The following is a 21,996-nucleotide window of genomic DNA, read 5'->3' on the forward strand; positions in this document are numbered from 1 at the left end:
TTAACAACCTGGTGCTAAGGTTTGTGCTACAACTGATAGAGATCCCACTCAGTCCACCTTCCTTACACGTGTGCTCACAAATTGTTGCATCAGTTACTTTTGGAAGTAAGAGGTAAATCTTATTTGGTGAGTAGGGTGAGAAATAGAAGACAATATACCATTTTGTACAGGTATGAATGCAAAATTGTAATTCACATTACACTTGAAAAATCTTTCAAAGAATGGCTAAAAAAAGCAAAAGAGAGAATTTACAAAAGCTTATAATGAGATCAATTCTCAGAAGTCTAGTGAAAATGGACAGAGACATACACATGACAAAGATGCCTTGTCTAATCTCTCATCACAAACATTTGAAACACGCATCCTCTGCACTCCAGAAAGAATAATCTTTCTTTTCCCTGGGTTTATTTGATAATTTCCCTTTTATTTTTCTTTTGCTTTCTTTGTGCTCTCAGGTGCTTCTCAGAGCCTTTTTCTGCTTCCAGTACTTTACCCATGGGACGACTCCAAAAGGAGATTGCGAGATGGGCTCTTTCTCTGTGTCAACATCCAACTAGAATGAAAACATGGTTGTCAGCTCTTCACAAAGCCAAAAGCTACAAGCTCAGGTAATGTCTTTCCCTTCGAGATGACACCTCTGTGGGTACAGAGCCAAGTCAACTTTTAATAGCTCAAGAACAGAGCAAGCTTTGTTCTGGGCACTGCTGGAGTGGAGCATCCTGTCCTCACTGAACACAGGCTGAGAACAAGCACCCTTGTGTGTCTTAGGCCTTCTTCAAAATCCCCATTAAACATTTGTATGAAGTTGTATTTTAAAATTAAAAAATCTAAGAAGGGGAAGTGGGATACGACATGGGGGCATTCTGAAGAAATAATTAAATTACAGTGTTTATCAGTCACACAGGATACTGGCTAATCAGCTCCAAAAGCATTGGTAATCACAATGTTACATTTAATGGCATTAGCAAAAGCTGTAGGCAAGGAATTTCTGGGATTGTCTTGTAGTCTTATCAAAACCAGGGATGTCTGGAACCAATTGCAGACCATGAACCAATACCAGCTGCTATTTGTCTAGGGCTTTTAAACTATGATAATTCTTCCTAGAGATTTATATTCTTGAAGAATAAACGGGAGAAGCACACAAGTAATAAAGCAACAACTTCAAAGCACAGTATGACCTGGTCCATGAAGTTAATTTACGGCCTGCAGACTCGCTGCTGCAATCCCTATTCTGCTATTGTGTGAGGCAAATCTCTGGCCCACGTGGGAGGACTACCCGAAAAAAGGCTCAAGGATTTAACTTCATCATGCACAGAAAAGACAGCCCTTTGAAATCTGCTCGAAAGCAAACAGGAAAACATGGATGCAGCAGACAGCTGTGAAAGCAGGAATGGGCAACAAAGGCTAACACCAGCATGAAGTGAGTCCAAAAAGAGATAAGAGATACAGCCAGAAATGAGGCATACCAAGACAAGTGAGCACACATGAAACATGAAAGCATTAAAGGGTTTTTCCAGAAGAAAGGAGGATGTAATTGTCAGTCCAGGGAAATTTTAAGCAAGGATTTCTCGGTTTAATGGCAGCATGAAAGTGCTTGGAAGAAAGGCAAAAAAGGGCCACTCAAATACATGTATTGAACCTAGTAGGATCCTATAAGATAGGGTGGAAAAGGAAGCTTCCTTCCAACGTAGACAGATAAAAAGGAGTAAATATGTGGAAAGCCTTGAGAATTATTTAGCCTGGGCCACCAAGAGAACTCATGCAAGGAAGCCTGGTGCAAGGACAAGACAGTAATTATGTGAGGGATAAGTTTTTGCATCAAAGACTTAGAGCAGGAATGAGTTATTAAGAGTTAACACACAAAGGAAGATCAGCATGGTACTTTTGGCAGTACTTCAGCAGTAATGATCACTTTCAGAACATAAATAGTCAAATCTCCTCCAGGTTAGTGAAAAATTAGTTCAGACACTAAGAAAAAATTGCAAATTAGTTACATTTTAAGTCAGACAAACAGGAGCTAAAGCAAGTTGTTTGAAAACAGGTCTCTCTCAGACTAATAAACCTGCTAAGTTCTCTATAGCTAAACTTTAAAGTGGGAGCTTGGGAAAACAAGGGGTAAATATATACATGCTAATAGTTTCCGGCATGTGATTTGAGGATCCATAGTTCCAACATGCTCTACAGCTCTCTGCAGGTGACATTTGCAGTGGCACCAGCACCTCAGCTGGAACAGGTTTAGGTTTGCAGGCTGGGAAAGAGTCCCAGCGAAGGCAGGGTGGCTCAGGGATGGCCCCTGGCCCCTCATCCTTCATACACTACAGTGCAAACAGTATCTTTTGGGGGGCTGAGGAAGAACTGTCTCATTTGCAAGCACGTGTTTGGTACGAAGTAAAAAGACTTCAGTATAATAAAACCCAAACCAGCCTGTGAATGGTGTAAAGCTGGGCCAGAAATTACTCCATATCAATTCAATGTAACAATACCTCAAGGACCTAGAAGGAGGATGGAAAAAACTTCCTGGACAGCTCACCTGATAACACCAGCTTTTCACCTGGCACCTATTCAAAGGAGCACGAAAGAAAAGATGCACAGGAAGGACGGCCTTCTCTCAGTACTTCAGCCTTCAAAATTGATTTTACTGAGTAGTAGTTCTTATACCATACAGAAGCATGAGGGCCTTGCTGACACAATTCACTATCTATAGCAATAAAAATTCTCAATTCTTCCCTACACAATATCTTATTTCCAGATGGAAAGTGTCTCTGCAGGCTGATGTAGGGAACTCTGTGGACTGAGAGGAAACTTCTGCTGCTGTTTTATATGTACAGCTTTTCAACCACATTACAAACAACACCAAACTCTTTGCATTCCAGTCCCTGGTTCTCAGACAAAATTCATATTGTATCCATCTGGAAAAATGAGTCACTTCGTTTCTGGGGACAGGGAACAGATTTTTATTGTCATTACTTCCTAAAGAGAACTCGAAGAAGCAAAACCATCACTCTTCCAGAAATTCCATTACTTTAAAAAACACTACTGAGATGCTATCCTAACTTTTAGTTTAAAGAAATAAAGAAGGCATTGTAACAGAGTACAACAACACTCATGAAATTAGCAACACTTTATTCTTCATCTGCATGGTGACTTTAAAAAGGTTAAGAAATCTTCCTGAAATAACAAGACAATGGAGGGGTTTTTTTCAGTAAATGTCATCTTTTTGGATGCATTGGAAGAACAGAATTTTTCATAATTTTTAACCAAAACAGACAGAGCTAGTCTTATTCCCAATACCACTGACAGTACGAAAGTGGACACGTGTGTTACATCTTGTTGAAAATCCAATGGAAATTGGTGGTACCATATATAGGTCTACAGCTAGAGATGTAAGTAATGAAGCCACTGAATTTTATTATCCAGCTGCCCTCTCCAAAATCCAGATCACCATCCCTTCCTGAACAGGCTGCCCCACCAGCTCCATTGTATGAGATAGTGCAATGCAACTCCACACTCATTTTTCATTACCTCTTGCTAAATCTTTGCAAAAGAGGGAAGATCATTAATCTGTAAAACAGCAACAACAGTGCAGAGAGAATGGAGATGAACTTCCCTAACCTTCTGTCTGCCTACTCACTTCACTTCCAGTCTACTACTGCTAAAGAGAAGTACTTTGCTAATAATGCAGGGAAGGTATGATGAAGTAAAATGTTACTGAAGAGTAACATCTGGAAAGATATTGAACCAACCTCTCAGGAAGCAGAGATCTGCTTTAGCCAGTTCAAAGACCACACAAACTGCAGGTCTGTTCTAACAAGCTTGGACATTTAATTTATTTTTTTTTTTTAGTTTAAGAGGATATGGAAGAATGAAAAGTTACTATGTACTGAGATTCCAGCTGAATTTGTCTGCAGCAATGATGGCATGTGTTAGCGAAGTTCCCTGAAAAGACTGTCTTTGAGTGTTGTTGAGAATTTGGACCTCAATGTCAGAAAATATTTCATCAGATGTTTTATAGAAAGTTAAGATAGGAAATTTGAGCTTTGGGAAGGCTGAAGAATAAATTTTCAGATCTATTCCAATCATCCTTCTTCAAATGTGAGAGAAAAGAGAAAGAGTCAAGTAAATTTTAAAAACAAAGCAGTGAAGTTATGCTCTTTGTAAAAAGCTGGAGACCACTACAGGGAAAGGAAGAAAGAAAGAAAGGTACTAATGGATTAAATGACTACCCAGAATAAGCAGATCATCATCCTACTGATCTTTTTTTTTTTTTTTTTTTATGGCAACAGACAAACTACTTTTAGGTGGAGGACACATATGAAAACTTACAAAAAAAACTATCTCCAAAAAAAGCATGTTCTGTTCTTCTCAATAATGCTTCACCATTTCAGTGCCTGCAAGTAAATACACATGTTCCTAACCCTCTGAAAAGTTAAGAAGTATATGCAGAGAAAATATGAATTACATCAGAAACCTCTGAATAGCTTGGAAAACATGATTATGCCAACATATTAAAATTTGAAGACAAAACTCCGTAATGCTTTCAAGCAACTATTAATCATGCTATTGTTCTAAAATGAGACATCAGGATAGACTTATGTACCAAGTACATAAACAATTACACAAGAGCTGCAGTGGTCTCTCTTGCAAGACAGATTTTCCACCCCATTAAAACCAGTTCTGCAGGCAGAGGCAGCTTCACTTCTGACTTTAATGTGCAATATTTTGTTAAAAGAGCTCTCTTTGCTAAGAGAGAGATTATTATCTAAATAAATGCTAATAATCCCTTTCAGTAACAGGGCTCCATATTCACAGCAAACACTGTGGTTTCTCTAGCAGGTTAAATATCTAGGAAAACTAAAAAATTTTTAAAGAAAGGCTTTGAAATTCATCTCGGCACCAGGAGATTTTCAAACTTGCCACCTTTTGCCCTAATGGCCTTCACTTGAGGGGAGAAGTTACATGTTGGGAGAAGACCATCACACACAACCTATTTATTTCACATAGTAATAATAAACATACGTGGCTGTAGGTAGCATGTGCAGACTCCAGATTTCCAGCCACATTGCCATCTTGTAGATGCTTCACTGATCTCGTCTAAACTGACCAGCATTACCAATAGCTTTGTGAAGGGCTACAATTTTCTCTTAAACACTTAAAAAGTCTATTATTATTATTATTATTGTTATTATTATTATTATTATGCCAGTAAACCCAGCTAGAGAGAACCCCTCATGTAAGCCACAAGACTGAAAACATTTCCCAACCAGTTCGATAGCATATAAACAACATTTGATACCATATAAAACAGATTTGATAGCATGTAAAACAACAATTTCTCTAGAAAAACAATGTTTTCTTTGTCTTTGTTGTTGTTTGTTTGTTTGCACTTCTGTTTAGCACTGGTTTTATCAATTGATTGCCTTCAAATTCACAAAAGTTACCAGAGAGTACTGGATGAGCTTCTCTAGTCTAATTGCTGGATACCAAAAAAAAGCGTGTCAAAGTAAATCAAAATACCCATAGCAACTTTAGAAGTGCAAGTTTCGTTAGTACAACTGTCTTTCAGGTGGTAGAAATTGTGAAATAAAAAAAGGTTTTGCTTGCTTTTAAACCCCTGAGAATTATTAAGTCTTCAGCATAGAAGTATGGATGTTAAGTCAATACAGAAGCGAAAGAGTAAGTTGACATTTGGTGGTTAGTTTTCTGAGGAAGGAAAAGGAGAAAGGCTATAGAAATCAGAGTTTCCAAGATAATTCCCCAGTGAAAATAAATTGTTTTTATGTAAAAAAACCACCACAGTCCTTCTGAAGTCAATCACACTGTTTCCGCTGGCTTCCCAAAATAAATCACCAGTGACGATTTCCAGCACAGAATGCATTCTTAAGAAATACAGTATTGGCAATACTATGTAATTCAGCATGGAGGAATAATATCTGCCCCATGATTGACACATCATCAAATTTACACAAAACCAAAACCAGAATTTATATTTTCTTGTTTCTCAAAATAGGCAAAAGACAACAAAACACCCACAGTTACTAAACAACTATAGCTACATATATGCAAACTATTCCCTCAGGAATAACATTTTCTCAAAATCATTACCTTACTAAGTATATTAAGAATTCTCAGTAACTAATTGCATCAAGATTTTCTTTTTTCTTTGCAAAAGCCAATCTGATGCAACAAATTAGAAGATTAGGCAACTGAGTTATCTATCGATTTTTCTCTGAAGTGACTTCGCCAGCAAACCTTAGGCAATTGTAAGGAGAGATTTTAAAGAGATCAAAGGTATCAAGAATGGAGAAAATTCTTGCTATAAATTTATTCTTTGCCAACTACCGGATGCTTGCAGTGATCCATTTCATTCTTTGTGCCAATGGTCTACCCCCATTCAATGTTCTGAGACACACATAGACAGAAAATTAACAGGAATAAATCTGCAGCCCAGAAGATGGATTTCAGTTCTACAGATGAAGCCAACTTCTAACAGAGCTGGAAAACAATGACTAGTTCTTCAAGGATAGAACACTTAATTAGCAGATATTAATATAGATCATTAATACTCTTCAGCTGACTCTAAATTAACTACTGACAGGACTATCTGATGAGGGAGGGATAAATTAACTTAATATACATCAGGATTTTTCCTCAGTGCATCACATGTTACAAGCACTAGACATCTATAGAGGTCTGTATATCCTCCTAGGTCTCAAAGCCTACTGCAATAAAAGGATGCTTAACATTTTTCCTCCTCCATTCACCTCACTCAGCTCTGGACCATGAAATAAAGTGACCTGGAAATAAATTATAAAACATCTGAGCGCTCAAAGGGCTTATGAACATCTGCACTGCAAATCCATACACAAACCTGCATGTTATTTGAACTCTGCTCATAGAGCTTCAGACTCAAGTGTGCCACAAGAGCTTGGCAGTGACGTCAGTACTACTCAGTCTGCTCTTCATCAAGTCCAGGCCAGTAAAGTAAGAATTTTAAATATTATAAGCATCAAATCGCTGAAACTACAACTGTTTCGTTAACAAAAGAAAAATAATTATGCTGTATTGGTTTGAAGGAAGTAAACCTCATTCGCTACTCAAGGGGCCATAATATGCAGCATGTATTGACAGAGGAATAGTTTTTTTGACTGGAAAGGCTCTCAAAGACCAGTCAATCAGTTCAAATTATTAGAAGTCTTCTGTAAATGGCCTAATAAAACCAAAGATACAGCAGCCTCAGTCCTCAGACTTATGTAGGCTAAACTACTAGACAAGTTTAGTGCAGAAGAAGCCGTGCGTAGCAAGCTCATTGACTGAACATTAATCTGTCTAAATAATTAAAGCATCTTTTTGCCTGTTACTATCTGCAAAACTGGGGGCATGGGCAAGACATCAACACTGCACGATGTACTTCCATAAGGTATCCCTGGAGTCATTCCTGGTTTGCATGCTAGAACTGAGAGCAGAGTAAGGCTTCATGTTTGTTCACCACCACACAGACAATCAGGTGATCATTAGTCGTGGCTAAATTTCAACTGGAAGCACATGGTTCTGTCTGCCACTACACAAATAAAGTCGGAGGAAGGACTAAGTATTCCTCATGTGCTGTCTTAAGGTGCAGAACAATACTGCCAAGCACCTACTCTTCAATCTCTTTTGCAATATAATAATAAATTATTCACAGAATATACTGTATATTCTGTGATATGTGATGTAACAGCTAGGTCTTATTAACATAAAACAGTAAAAATTAATTACATTTTCACAGAAGAGACAAGAAAAAGCTTTGTGCTCTTGAAACAGAACAGTCTGATGTGGAGCTTCAGGAACTTGCCTCCTGCACTGCTCTGGATTGCTGTAGAAACCTGGCAATAATTATAACCACTGTCCAGCTATGCTAAGACAATTACTCTCAGGCCTAGAAATCACAAATAGAGACCAAAGCAATAATTATGATAAATATGCTCTCATAAAAAAATTATTTCCAGTACCTGATTTTCTATGGCCTTTCTGTTTTTTGGATCGTTAACAATTGAGAGCTGCAACTCTGCCATCTTTTTCATTTTGCCATCCATGTCAATCTTCTGGAAGAGACTCTTGATCTGATTTTTCAGCAGCCTGACAGTGTCCTCTTTACCAAGCTTCTTTGCAAAGAGGGAAGCACAGGCTGAATGTATGGCAGTAACCCAGTTTTCCAGATCCGTCTGACTTGTTGCCTGTGAAACCAATCAATGGTGCAATGTTATGAGCAGATAAGAGAAAAATTAAATAAAATCAACAGCTCTAGGGCATGAAGTGTTTAATGGGCTCACTGTTGCCTTAGGCACTTTATCTTAATCAAGTGAAATAAAGTTTTCTTTAGAACTGAGCAAATAATGGTAGTCTGAGATTTTCCTACACTATCCTGACTTGTCTCCAAACTCCAGCTTCTGCTTCTTAGACCTGCAAAGTCTAAAAGCCCCAGAAGGACAAGAGCCACATAAGCTGTGGGAAAGATGTGACTGGCATCTTTCATCCCTCCAGATAACTAAAGTAAACCCTACCAGATATCAAAGACAAACCTTCTTCACTGCTGTGATAACAGAGAAGATTTTATATGTAAGGTATTTGCTTACTTAAAAAGTGCCAAGTTAGTGGAGATGCAACATCAAGGTAAAAAGAATGCAATCTGCATGAAGTATCTCTGGAGATATGTACAAGTGTGCCTATGAATCAACATGTTTCTATGCAGGCAGTTCCACATAACCCTGCTCTTTATTGACATTTCCAGTGGTGCCCTTGAGCAACCCAGGTATTTTGATTATTTTTAGCTCTCTTTCTTGAGTATCTTGCTCAAGCAAACTCTCTGTGGCCAGCAAATTCAGGGTTGAGCACACCATTCTGTAAGGGCGGAATGCTAATAGATGTGAAAAAATTTGATAAAAAGTTGATTTTTTAGAAGCTTGTGATCAACCAGGTACCCAGAGCTTCTTGCAGATTTGTGGTCCTTGTTCTTTTTGTTTCTGAACCATATTTGACTGAGCCAACTGGTGTAATATCTGCAGTCATATCATATATTTAATATTATAATAGTGTAATGCAACAGTGCAGTCGTGCTTTTATTTTTAAAATAAAAATAAAGGCAGAAACATGATGTGTGTGTGCACGTGTACATACCATCATATAGATACATGTGTAGACTCACAAACACATCCTAAAATGGGAACAGCCACCAAGTTATGCATGCATCCTGTTACCTGAAATAGGTAGACATCTCCAAAAGAATTGCTGAGACAGAATACATTTTCTTTCTTGGGATGTTCTGGAACAGACTGAACTATACTGTCTTCTGCAAACAGCGCATATCGAGGCAAACTGCTCTGCTCCATTGAGTTCCTCCCATAGGTCTCATAAAACAGTAGAGTACAACCTTTTGCAGAGGGACAAAAAAACATGAGACATAAGGAGAAAATAAGTCACGGATCTCCCAACATTATATGATGTTTTTGTGAATTAAGATACCCTTCAGAGACAGAGAACATCAGTTCCACTCCTCTTTCGAAACAGATAAAAAAGGAAGATCTTCTACACAGAAAAACAGTTAATGATCAATTTGCCAATGAAAAGTTGAAATAAACATCTAATAGGGCCACAACAAACATTTATGGACTTAATAAATAAATCAGGACACCTCAATATGGAAGCATCCAAGGGTTAGGGTCGGATGGGGTTTGAGCAATCTGCTGTAGTGAAAGATGTCCATGCCAATGGCAGGGGAGCTGGACTAAAGGTCCCTTCTAAGCCACAATATTCTATCAATAAACTCAGTCTATTAAAATGTTAAGGCATGTAGAAGAGATTAACTCCTGCTTAGTTAAATCAGCTTTTGTGTTTCTTTATTAAATTGAACCAACTCTCTCATAACAGCCACTTAAGAAATCTTCGTATTTGTTGAAAAGATTTGCAGAACCCTTTGTCTTCATACAACATGCTTAGTGAATAAACTTCTCAAATTTAAACCAGATTTCCTTGAATCTAGCTGAAAATTGGAGACTCAGACAATTCTGAGTAATTTAAAACAGTTTAAAAGGGCTGAGTTTGAGCATGTTCAGTCTTGTAAATAGCGTAATATCTAAGGTATGAAGCTTGCATCCAGAAAACAAACTTCATCCTTGATGACGGCAATCCCGAGTATAACAAGTGGAATTACTTCTGGAGGAGAGTGGAGGAGACTTGATCCCAGCAGAGGACACTTGATCCTAGCCCACAGCAGTATGACTACAGTGCCATGTTGCCTTTGGCAGCGATGCTGGCTCAAGAAGGGCCTGTGCCCTCCATCCCTGACAGCCTTTCCTTCCTGCCTCAGTATAAGCCACTGTCCTCCGAGACGCACCAATCTGCCTGTTCAAGGGGTCATGGACTGAAGTGCACTTCTAAAATACCATTACAAAGGGAAACCCATATCAGAGATTTCTGATCAAATCATCTGTTAACTGAAAAGTTTCTAGAGTAAGGAATCTAATACATAGAAATACCTCTATACTACATAACTGCACCTTTTCCTGTTAATGTCAAAGTGACTGGCAGAATATTTTGGGTAAGAACAAATCCTACAGAGTTGGTCCTATCTATTCCATTGGGCAGCCCTCACTTTATCTTCTTTATGCCACTGAAACACTTGGGAGATCTCTGCAGTTGGAGAAAAGGACATGGTTTATAACACTCTGCATATCAGAAATGTCATTTGAACATAACAGGGCAAACTAAACAAACAAAACCAAGTCTTCTCTTATATTCTGCATTTTAGGAAAGTGCAGAAGTTTAAAGTTTTTAAGATTTATTTTAAAATATTTCCATATTCCCGTATTTCCCCTATTTGCTTTAACTCAAGATAAGTCATATTTTATCCTGAGAGTTTATATGTACACAAATTAAAAATTTTGAAGGGCATGTATGTATGCTTGGGTGTATGGAACCCCAGGTATATCTTTAGGTCAAGTCCAGTGATCCCTGGAAGCAGCTAGTTTCATAAGCTCTGTCAGACCCACAGGGACTGATTATTGTCCAAATACTTTAATTAAAACTTGAGCTGAAGAGAGAGAGCAAAGGGAAAGCAATTTCCCTCGTTAAAGGAAACTAATTGGACAAGACAGATGGAAAAGAGAGTTTCTCTTGGTACACAGTTACTATTCAGGCTTAGGTCTTGGTGGCCCTGAAAGTGGAGCAGAGGCCTCAGGACATGTATACTTTTAAGTCTGGCAGGTAACTAGATGGTTATAAGCCTTCTGCATACTTATAATTAAACACATCTCAACAGAGTGCAAATAAACATGCTGTTCTCCATTTACATATTTAGATTAATGCTTTAAAATACCTTGGATATTTAAACTTCAAGAACAAAGTAAACATTGATTCATTCAAAAAGCTGTATAAAGAGAACTAAAGCAAGTGCCTTGATCTTGATATAGCGATTATGAAAACAGAGTTATGCCTTGATATCCAGACAGGCAAGTTTATTTTGGAATCAGAAGTCTCCACAGGACAATAAAGGTAAGAGATCAAGGAAATTAGGAATGTATATTTAAAACAGCTAGCAAAGTGCAAAAGACTCTGTACCATGAATGCAGCCAGATCAACCACTGAAGTAAAAAGCATTGTATCTAACAGTTATAATGTTAGAAGTTAAAGCTTTTTACAAAGAACTTTATTGTTCCTTTTTTTGTAGCTGTAGAAATTCAGGTAGTAAGAAGAGACAGAATTTTTTCAAGGTCACCAATAAGCCAATTTTATAGCCAAGAAAATGAACAGGAAGCACCTATATTGCTTGCCAGAGCTTCATTATCCCAGAAATGCACAAACTACTAGTATATAAGATATTTCAGTTTAGAAATAACAATTTGATAGAATTGTTTAGAAAGTGTATTTTAGAAGAAGCAGATTAAACTATATTCACACTCCATAGCACAAACACACACAATAAGAGGGTGGAATTCAGGGACTGTTTTTCCCTTTGTATACACTGCTTGTAAGCATGAATCATGCTATCTGATGATGCTATCAGGACAAGTGATTTCAACTGCTAAGCCTGCCTACATTTTGATCACTTGATAACAAGTCTCTGAATTTTTAGGCAGAATTGCCTCATTCTAGTAGGTTTGCTTCTTTTCAATCAGCACTATCAAGCAGAACATTACCAGGACTTGCTGTTCATTTTTCTTCAGGTCTACACCCATGCACAATTTTTAAAAGGGCAACCTGTGGGAAAGTTGCCATTTTCTCTTCTCTAGTCCCAGATATGATAGGAAATCATCAAGCTTGATCATTTCCTTGCTCATTAACTTAGTATCATATTTACTGAAAGACAAATCCTTTGGGTGCAATTCAAGATTTAAAAAAGGCATATTAACTTACCCATTAAATTTCCCTTCCTCCCCACAATAGATATTATTTTCCTTCTCACACTTCCTGACACCTGTACATTTCTCACAGCACCCTCTGAGCACAAATGGAGCACAACAATCACACCTGCAGCAGCCCCCTTGAGTGGATTCCCCTCCCATGGGGCTGTTTTCACAACAGGAGCAGCTGCAGGAAATGGGAAGCTGGGCATGCCAAAAGCCAGAAAGGGTTGGTATTGCTGGGAGTGGAGAATGTGAAAGACCTGCTTTCACAGGGAAAAGGAGGGAGACCTTCAACTCCTGGGAATAGTTGCCTTGGGCACCACTTCAACTTCCCCTGCTCTGAACCACACACACTTCTCTGTGTAAAGGCTCTGGCACTGGGAGTTCACCTCTCCCATTATACTGCCACCTAATGTGCTAGAAATGAACAAAACATTTTTACAATAAACTACCCCATCCTTCAGTAAATTTCATAGCAGAGCCTAAGGAACTGTGTGTCTCTAACAAGGAATTGGGCACCAGCAACTTCTCCTGACCCTTACATTTTGGTTCAGTTTGGTCTTTGATCTCCAAACATCCAAAAGCATCTTCTAACTCCCCAGTCTGATGTGAACACACAAATTAGGAAGTCAGATAAAACAATTCCCACTATGATATGACACACAAGGCTGCACACAATCCCAAAGACATTGAGCAGCACCTCAGTTCAGTGGGCTGCCTAGGCACAAGCTCCGCTTTAGCTGGTGGGTAGGCCTTGCAAAGTTAGGTGTGATTTTGTGATCCCCCTAAATCTGCTAACAGAAGCCAGCATGCATGAAATGCTGCTGAGACACAACAGAAAGAACTGCTGCTGCCAAGATGAAGGATCAGCGTGGTGGTTTTACCTTTGAGTGTAACCCAGTACTGCTTCCACTTCCGTCGTGTGACCAGCTCCAGCTTCTTCTCCTTCTGCAGGGTCACCAAGGGTTTGAAGAACAGCCACCCTGCCTTGCGCACCACTCCTTGCTCTTTCTCATACAACAAATCCAGCTGCTCCAGGGAGCTAAGGGACTCGCCACTGGAGTCTTCTGTTTCCGACGAGGTCTCCGTGTTCTCCAAGTTCATCCTGCTCATCTCCAGCTCCCGCATGAAGTTCTCATAAATGTTCTGCCTCAAGGCATCACTGCTGACAGCATTGGTGGACTCGCTTCTCTGGGACAGGGCATGGCTGGAGCCAGGAGACCACAGTAAAGTGGAGAGCTGTGATGGTGCCAGTGTGTCTGTAGTGAAGTTGTCCATTCTGCTGTCAAAGTAGTCACTCCCATCTTTACACTTTGGCTCCTGAGCATAAAAGGAATTTATCTGCCATCAGTCACCAGAGCTATGATCAAAAGACACACCTCATTCAATTAAATTTGTTTCATGTTTAGCCACTTCCAGTACCTTCATCTTTTCACCCTTATATCACAGCCTTTGCCTCAGCCACTCACACCACCACTGTTACCATTCAGTTTTTTCAGCAGAACCCCATTAAACCCTATCTACTAATGTGAGCACTTTGGTAATTCCAGCATGCTTTGAGTAATCTCAAATTTCACTAGAAACTACTGTCTGAAACCTGAAGTACTCCAAGAGACAACTACATCCTCCATCTGAAATGCAGGCACCATGTTTGGCATCTGTCTGAGTGCAAGCAGGAATAGTGTCACAACAGGTTTTTTTTATTATTACAGGGTTTTCGATACTTTGGTGCTATCACATTGGTGCAAGGTGGCCAGGTTTAGCTTCAACACAACAAGGCTGATTTTAACCTCCAGTTTCTATTTGCCGTACAAATGGTGCTTAACCAACAAAAAAATGGTCAAAAGTAAAGAATATTTTAAGCTTGTTAGAACTGATCAGTTGACTAAAATCTAATCTAAAACAATATGGAATTTAAAAAAAGAAAGACATGCTTGCTGACTGGCTTAAATCCAGTCTCCAGACTGCAGAGCTGTGTATTTTCTGAGCTGCTGGGAACACCCTGAGAGTTTGATCATCCCATCAAGCACTGGCAGGCCTTTCTCCTAATTGCACTGTGCAACTTCATCCCTTGGATTGAGAGGGCTGGCTAATTTTATTTGAAATAATCAGGCCTGATGGTATGACTTCAACTTTGCCTTTGATATGGATGCTAGAGTAGGCCTATTTCTTGCCACTGCTTGTCAACGTGGGACTTTGTTGGCAGTTTGGACCTTTTCTCTTTTAAGCCTTTCCAAGTAATATGCTCTCTGATCCCAACTCTCCCAAGCTCCAGGGATGGACAGGGATTTTCCTACTACCCAAAAGAGAGCTCCTTGGACTAACTTCACTGCTGAGAACCACACCATCCATCCTCAGAAGACATTTATTGTCTTCCGAACTCAAGCATTGTCAGTGCTATTTAAAAGCAACCAAGGTTTAAGAACCTAAAACACAAAAGACATGTTGCCTTTTGCAGTAAAAGTGCAAGGGAAGAAAAAAAAGATATTGCAATAAACTATTTGAGAAGTGAAGCTATTACCCTCGGTAATAATAAAGCCATTATACTTTCAGGTTTAGACTGCCTCTCTAAAAGCATTTATTTTCTCACAGACTACTGTACTAAGAACAAAGTAAATAAACATTGGTCTCCTGGGAGCTGTTCTCCCCAGCAGCTTTGAAAACAGCTACTTTTTCTTTGCTTCTTACTTGATGCTCTTCAAAACTGCAGTAGAAAAGCTGTGCTATGTTTTGGTAGCATCAGGACCTCCGGTGTGCAGCCAAGACTGGGATTGTACACCCTCCCAGGCAATGCCAGACAAACCACTTTTCTAGCAGCAGGACACTGCTGCTTGTGGCCTCACAAAAGCCAGTTTGACCTGAGACCCACACTCTCCTATAGTACATTGAACTTCAAGTCTGGCTTTTCAGATCACTGTCTGGTGATCCAATTCTCATGGTAAAGGAGCACCTTCCTCAAATCTTGTTGCAAAGTGTTAATCAGTGTTGCCCAAGAGTAACTCCCTAAACATCAACAGCTTAACTGGTTTTTATATGGTAAAAGGCATATGGGGTGGCAAGCCAGGATAAAATCCCACATGTAATGCAGTTATGCCACAAAGCAACTGCAGAACATGGATTGTACAACTGTGCTGGCGATCTCTATTTCAGGGGGAAACTGAAAGTTTTCTCCACCCTTGTTTTAATTACTGCCACTGTACTTGTGTGCCAAAATCCAGGATTTTAATTGTTTGACTATTCTCCAGGAATTGCTAGTGTCCACTGGAAAACATTAATAATATGTATTTCTTTTAGTCCCAAAGCGCTAATAAGAGACACAACACAAGGCAAATACATAGAAGGGGTCTGTTGTGAAAACCCACCACTGGAACAGCAAACATTAAGGAAAAGTGTGGGATGCAACTTGTCAATGATCAGCCACTAACCAAATCCTATGTTTTCTCCTCACACATAGAAAGGGTAGGAATGAGGAAGTACCAGAATAGAGAAAATGGATAATGAATCCAAAATGAATATATACACTTCACCAGGACACCATCAATTGTATTTTTCTTTTCCTAAAGAACTGAATTGTCAGAGTCTGCCAGTGTCTGTTGGTCCTTGAGAAGGCTGTCATTGTAGCAATATCTGCCACTACTGAAAAGGTTTGACCTAAGTTGGCCAGGTGGCTTCCCTGCCAGGCTGGCTTTTGCTGGTTTTTGCTCTGTTGAATCTAGTGATGATAGATCTCTGTTTCTGCTCAGCTGCCTTCAAGGAGATCTCTCAATGTTTGAGATATACTCTGGAATAGCTAAAAACAAGGCAAAAGATAAAGTGGCTAAGATACCAATTAGACAAAGTGACACACGTAATAATTAGGTCCAAAGAACAGCACAGGAAAAATGCAGCCTGCTGCATTCATTAGGAGCCATGCTAAAAGAAGAATCTAATACCAGTCTTCAAGTCAAATAAAAATGTTCATTCAACATACTTTTCTTTTAAATTCTCTTTACAGCCCACATCAGGGCTCTGGCTTATAAATCCATAAAATTTCAGATACGATTCCTGAAGTGAGGCTATTTTATTTAATTCAAGAACCTTTCTTCAGGAGCTGTTTCTGGTGGATGGATTTTCATTTTACACAGAAATTGCCAATGTTCTCCATGTTAAAGAGCTGCACAGAGTTTACACCACCATCTTTAGCCATATCTGGCTGTGCAGCAAGTCTGCCTAAATTCTGTCCACAGGTCTCACCTACATCACACACACCTTTCAGCTCACACACATTGAATTGCAACTCAGCATCACCCCAATGCCATTTCAGCACAGATTAAACTAAATGAAGATGTGTGCTGCAGTACAGTACCAGTGATGCATTGAGGGAACACTTCAGCACACCCTCATGCAAGGAAAACTAGGTCTTGGAAAAGATTATTGCAAGTCTTGATGCAAGATCTTAATTAGAAAGGTAAATTCAATTCCAGGATACATCAGATCAAGCAGACATAAGGAAACATCCAAGTAACTGGACAGGGCATAACCAACAAATCCTCTGGAATATCCCATATGCAAATGTGTTTGTGGATGATTTAAAACAGATGAGGAGGAGGGGTGCCAGAATGAAAAGGAAATAGATTTCCAATCTTAACACAGGAGACCAAGGAAAGTCTGTATAGCCCCACAAATGCAGGCCAAGAAAAGACACCACTTCTCCCTTTAAATAAATCATAACAGATTAAAAAATAGGAAAGAATAACTAATGTAGAAGGCAATACTGACATCAGAACAAACTGTCTGGAACTACATTTACTCTGCCTATTAGCAATCATGAATAAAACGGTCTGGAAGGAGCCTTTAAGATGGAGAAAATCCTACCTGTGTTTAAGCTGCAATTTGTTCACAAAGGGGATTAAACTCCACTGCCTCTCTAGTGTCAGGAGTCTGGCCTCAATATCCCAAGCCTGTGTCTCCTAGGCCTGTGCTCCCATGAAGCAGGGGGCTTGGTTGGTTTGCTTCCACTGGGGAGCTGGAGGGACTACCCAGCCACCACTGGCATTTAGGCCCACTTACAGGGAAATATTCCAGCTTTCACCTACGTTCAGCCCCAGTGACTCACAGCCAGTCATTACTAATGTACGGAGGAAGGGACGCGTTGTTCAGAGCAGAGCACAGATGCTGCCATGACGAGATGAAGTCGCACAAACAGGGACCAACCACGTGACAGTTCAGAACCATGCACAACACTTCTGTCTTTTTATGCTAAAGGACCTGTTAAGAGTATAAGCACTACCAAACTACAACCCAGCAACCCCCAGAAGAGATGGCAGGTTACTCAAAGTGAAAGATGGAAATGAACCAATAAAGCTACACAAGGAACTGCAAAACTACAAAGCATTCACTACCTCCCTCTAACCCTTCCTGTTGCTGGATATTTGTCTGATTAAAATCAGTGACTAACCATTTCCTATGCCTTTTTCTAAGAAACCACCGTTTTTGGAGTTAGGGCTGTTTTCCTTCTACCACAATCTGATTCAAGCTTGATGCAATCTCACCAGCCAAATTTCCTTGCTGCGTCTGAAGTCAGTGCACTGCACAGTGAATTCAAAATAGCTATGAACTGCACACCACAAATGCCATTCTGAAAATGTCATAACTAAGTAATACATACTAAAGGTCTGGGATGCAGAAATCATATGTAAAGCCTGGCAGTAAAATCCAGAGCAGCTACAGATGTTGAAATCAGTGAAGAATCCCAGAACACAGCACTGAGGCTCCTCAGTGATTCCAGGTTTTTTGCCCTCTCTTTCACAGCTGAGTAAGAAGGTGAAAAGACAGTATCTGATAAAGTACATGAGCACCAACTCACAAAAGAAGTGATGCAAATAAACAGCTTTCATTTTCATTTCCCAGTTCTGTAGCCCCCAGCCAGGACGCACACCAGCAAAACTTACGCTGAGCTCATTTCTGAGCCTAAGGGTCTGTCAGAGTTTTACATTACATTGACAGATATACATAGTTAAGCACAAGACCTGTCTGAATTTCCAGCACAGGAGACAAGAAACTTCTGAAGTGGCCAGCACATCAATGTTGCTGAAAGAGAGCATCCTTCATTTAGAGAAGCACAGTGACTGTTCCTCTAAGAAAAACACCAGGGAAGATTCAGAGGAAAAAAGGAAGGGAAAAAACCAAAAATCCAAACCAAATCCAAAAACGGTCTCATCTCAGCTTGCAAACTCAGACACAGAGACCAGGCACAGTCTGGTATTTAAAGAGCCAATTCTGAGGCCTGCAGCTAGAGATGAGAATTTCATTCCTGACCACAGGCATCCTAAATTCCTATTAATGGGTTTAGTCTTGAATTCTTCTAAAGAAACATCCTTTCCCTCCCTCTTGCTCTCCCCTCCCATCTCCTTCACACCACCATCTCCCAGTGAGCCAGATGGCAACTCAAGTTTTTCCATCTGGTGAACTAAGCTGACACACAGGAAGGAGGAGTTTGCTCCGTGTAATGCCTTCAGAGCATGTGGAGGCAGAACCAGCACCTCTGGTCAATACTGTTGCTTGCCTTACTAGAAATGGACCAACAAGCAAAAACTGAGTGGTGAAGCCAGTAAGACAGATAGGGAGCATCTGAAAAGATGGATACAATGTCCTCCTTCTACTGCTCCTTCCACACTCTTGTGATAATGTATGCTAATCCATAGCACATATATAGAGAGAGGTTGTATTTCCATACTTGAAATAAAAAGAAGGTTTAAACCCCAAGTCACCTTTTAAGTAAAGCAACAATTTCAAAAGCAAATTCACAGAGATATTAAGCTTCAAAGACTGGAGTTAACTTAGGAGGTGACAAAATATGAAAATAGAAAGGGAAAATTTGCACAAAATAATGTGTATCTTTTTTTGCTGCTGACATTTCAGACAGCACCAGGGATGCAATACTTCTCAAAATTCCACAAATTACTAAATGAGAAAGGCACATAATTAACCTGCAAAAAACACAAACATCATGCAATCACTATGCTTATAAGAGGACTATAAAAACCAACTTTCACGCACTTAGGCTGGTTTGTACATACCTGCAGCTTCCTTTTCTTCCTTGAAAGACTTCCTGTCCAGTCACTGATGCGCCGCATTCGGTTCTTTAATGTATCCTTCTTGGATGCATCCTCACCGAGGGGCTTAGACTTTCTGCACGGGAGGGTGTAGGAGCTGTAATGTGCAGGACTTCCCTGCTCTACCCTGGAGGGAACATCAATGTCTGAGGCAAAGGAGACACGGTTGCTTAGGCTACCAGGAGTGTCAATATACTCATCAGACAGCCTGATCCCAGGTGGAGGAGTGCTTTCCAAATCTGTATCCTTATAGAGATCTCGGAGTGAGGAAAGAGATGAACTTTGGTTGAAGGACTTCTTGTTGTCGCTTGCTGGGAAACTGGCATGAATGCTTGTATCTGGAGTGCTCCTGGTCAAATATGAGCCATCCAGCTCATTGATATCCCCAGCATTTCCCCAGAGAGAGTCATACCATGAAGACTCAGAGCTCAGGGAGCTCCCTTTACTAGACCGAAGCCTTGAGTCAGTAGGTGACAGACGATGGCTTGAAGAACAGTCTGCACTGGAGTTCCTCCTGACATCAAGCAGGTTATTTGGCTTAGATTCCAAGGCAGGGGAATACCTCAGCAACTGCACTGGCCCACTGGACTCCTCGGTTGGTACCTTGCTGTTGTTGCTGTTGTGGAACTCTACCCTCAAGCAACCGTCCAGCTTCCCCAGAGTTTTAATGAGAACTTTAGGACTCCTCCTGTCCTCTGATGGAGAGGTTGATGCAAGACTCTCATTCTTTCCATAGCAATTTAAAATGTGTCCATTGCATTCTCGAGAGGCAGCATGATTACTTCCAGCTTGGAGGCCAATATAGTGGAAACCATTCTCTGGCAAAAACATCACGTTATTCCCTTGGCAGTAGTCCCCTGAGGCATTTGTCCTGTGTTTGGCATGGACATTGCTTTTGGAGACCTTCATCACAGTGTCACCAAGTCTAGAGGAGTAAGGCTGACTACTCTTGAACTGTGAAAGGCAGCTTCTGGCAAGAGACCTTGATTTGTAGTTTGAGCCGCTGCTGGTATGTCCCCATCCATGCATAGAGCAAGACTTTTCATCTTTAGCATGAATGCTGCGAATTTTCAGAGAGCAAGGCTTTTGCTTGGCACCAGCTGTAGTAGCAGCATGATTTTTTGATCCCTGAAGACTGTATTGGCTTTCTGAATTCCCCATTTTCCACTAAATTAAGAAGAGTTTCATTAGAAACAATGGCTAAAAGAGCAAAAAGTTTTCCTCTACACAGGAAAATGCCTATTTAAAAATTATATGAAACAATTGTTTCAAAAAAGCCATTAAATAGCCATGTACAATATTAAATTCATAACTGAACTTATTTTAGGGGCAAGCTAGAAAAGCCTATTTTCTCTGTGGTTCATTACCCTTCTGTTATAAAGCTGGAATCTAACTCCATTGAAATCATGTCAACACCTTCCTCTACCCACACCCTTGGCAACATCCTTTTCTTATAACTTACAAAATCTCTGGCTCCCAAGAACAATGGCATAATGAAAGGGAGACAGCAAGATAATCATAACTTAGATGTAAAGTGAACTGTACTTTCAGAGAAATCCCTTCTGGCAGCAGACAAGCCCACTGCAGTTTCAGCTTGACTGATTTCTGTGCAACCAAGTGTTGCCTCAATAAAATGTTCAGTAAACCCCAGCTATGTGTTTAAATGAAGCTAATCTAGGAGAAAGGAAAAAAAAAAAAAGCATGCCAAAAATCAGACAAAAAATAATTTGGTTAGCAAACAGCCTTATCTTCCACTACAGCATGAAACTGCATTATGTTCATTCAGCACAGTTTGATAGTTTGCTTGGTGAAATGCTCTTCAGTTTTTCACAGTGTCTGCAGTGAACAGCACACATTGGAGCAGTTAAATTGCCCCACTGAGGTGACTGAAGATTCCAAACCTACATAAAGTGTACCCCAAAGTAAAAAAGACAGTTCTGTTCTTTTTGTAACTCAGAAAATGAATCTCCAGTGTTTGTAACGTACAGAAACAACACCAAAATGCTTTTTCCATCAGGACTATGCTTCTTTACATGTGGAATCTCAGACTATCACCCGGAGGAGGATACACTGCTGCCTCATTAAAAAAATTGTCAAAGCAAGCCACAGCAAAAGCATAATCTTATCTTCTGGAGTTTCTATGTTTTAACATCCCTACTTCAAGCCCTTAGCACTTTTTGATTAAAAGCACAGAAAGAAAGAGCAAACCTGTAGGAACACTCTCAAACACGGGCACGGTTAGCAGTCAGTATGTTCTGCATTGTCTTCGTGGCCAGCCACTATGCTTGCCAAAACCAGAATGGAGCTGCACACAGCCTTCCTAGAAAACACCAAAATGACAAAAAAGGGCTTTCAGTCAAATACAACTTACACTTTACTCCAACTGTAGGTAAAATGAATAAAAAAGAAAAAAAATCAAAAGTTACAAATTAAGAGAAATTCTATGAAGGGGATTCCTGGAATTTAGATGTATTTTTACACGCATTCTTTAACAATTGATATTGAATTAGTCGAAATAAGTCATC

The 21,996-nt window shown here is 39.9% G+C and overlaps 1 protein-coding gene across 1 annotated transcript in view; it reads right to left on the reverse strand.

The window, feature by feature from the left end:
- Positions 1 to 21,767, reverse strand: part of TIAM2 (TIAM Rac1 associated GEF 2) — an 88,766-nt gene extending 66,999 nt beyond the window's left edge. Inside the window, exons 1-5 of the mRNA XM_054514355.1 lie at positions 21,680 to 21,767; positions 19,436 to 20,638; positions 13,262 to 13,697; positions 9,234 to 9,406; positions 7,989 to 8,213 (exon numbers count right to left, since the gene is read on the reverse strand). Coding sequence (XP_054370330.1) covers positions 7,989 to 8,213; positions 9,234 to 9,406; positions 13,262 to 13,697; positions 19,436 to 20,632 — 2,031 coding nt within the window. The 5' untranslated portion in view covers positions 20,633 to 20,638; positions 21,680 to 21,767. The remainder of the gene's footprint in view (positions 1 to 7,988; positions 8,214 to 9,233; positions 9,407 to 13,261; positions 13,698 to 19,435; positions 20,639 to 21,679) is intronic.
- Between the last annotated feature and the right edge of the window lie 229 nt (positions 21,768 to 21,996).

This window comes from Molothrus ater, chromosome 3 (genome assembly GCF_012460135.2).
Source record: "Molothrus ater isolate BHLD 08-10-18 breed brown headed cowbird chromosome 3, BPBGC_Mater_1.1, whole genome shotgun sequence".
Taxonomy (NCBI): Eukaryota; Metazoa; Chordata; class Aves; order Passeriformes; family Icteridae; genus Molothrus; species Molothrus ater.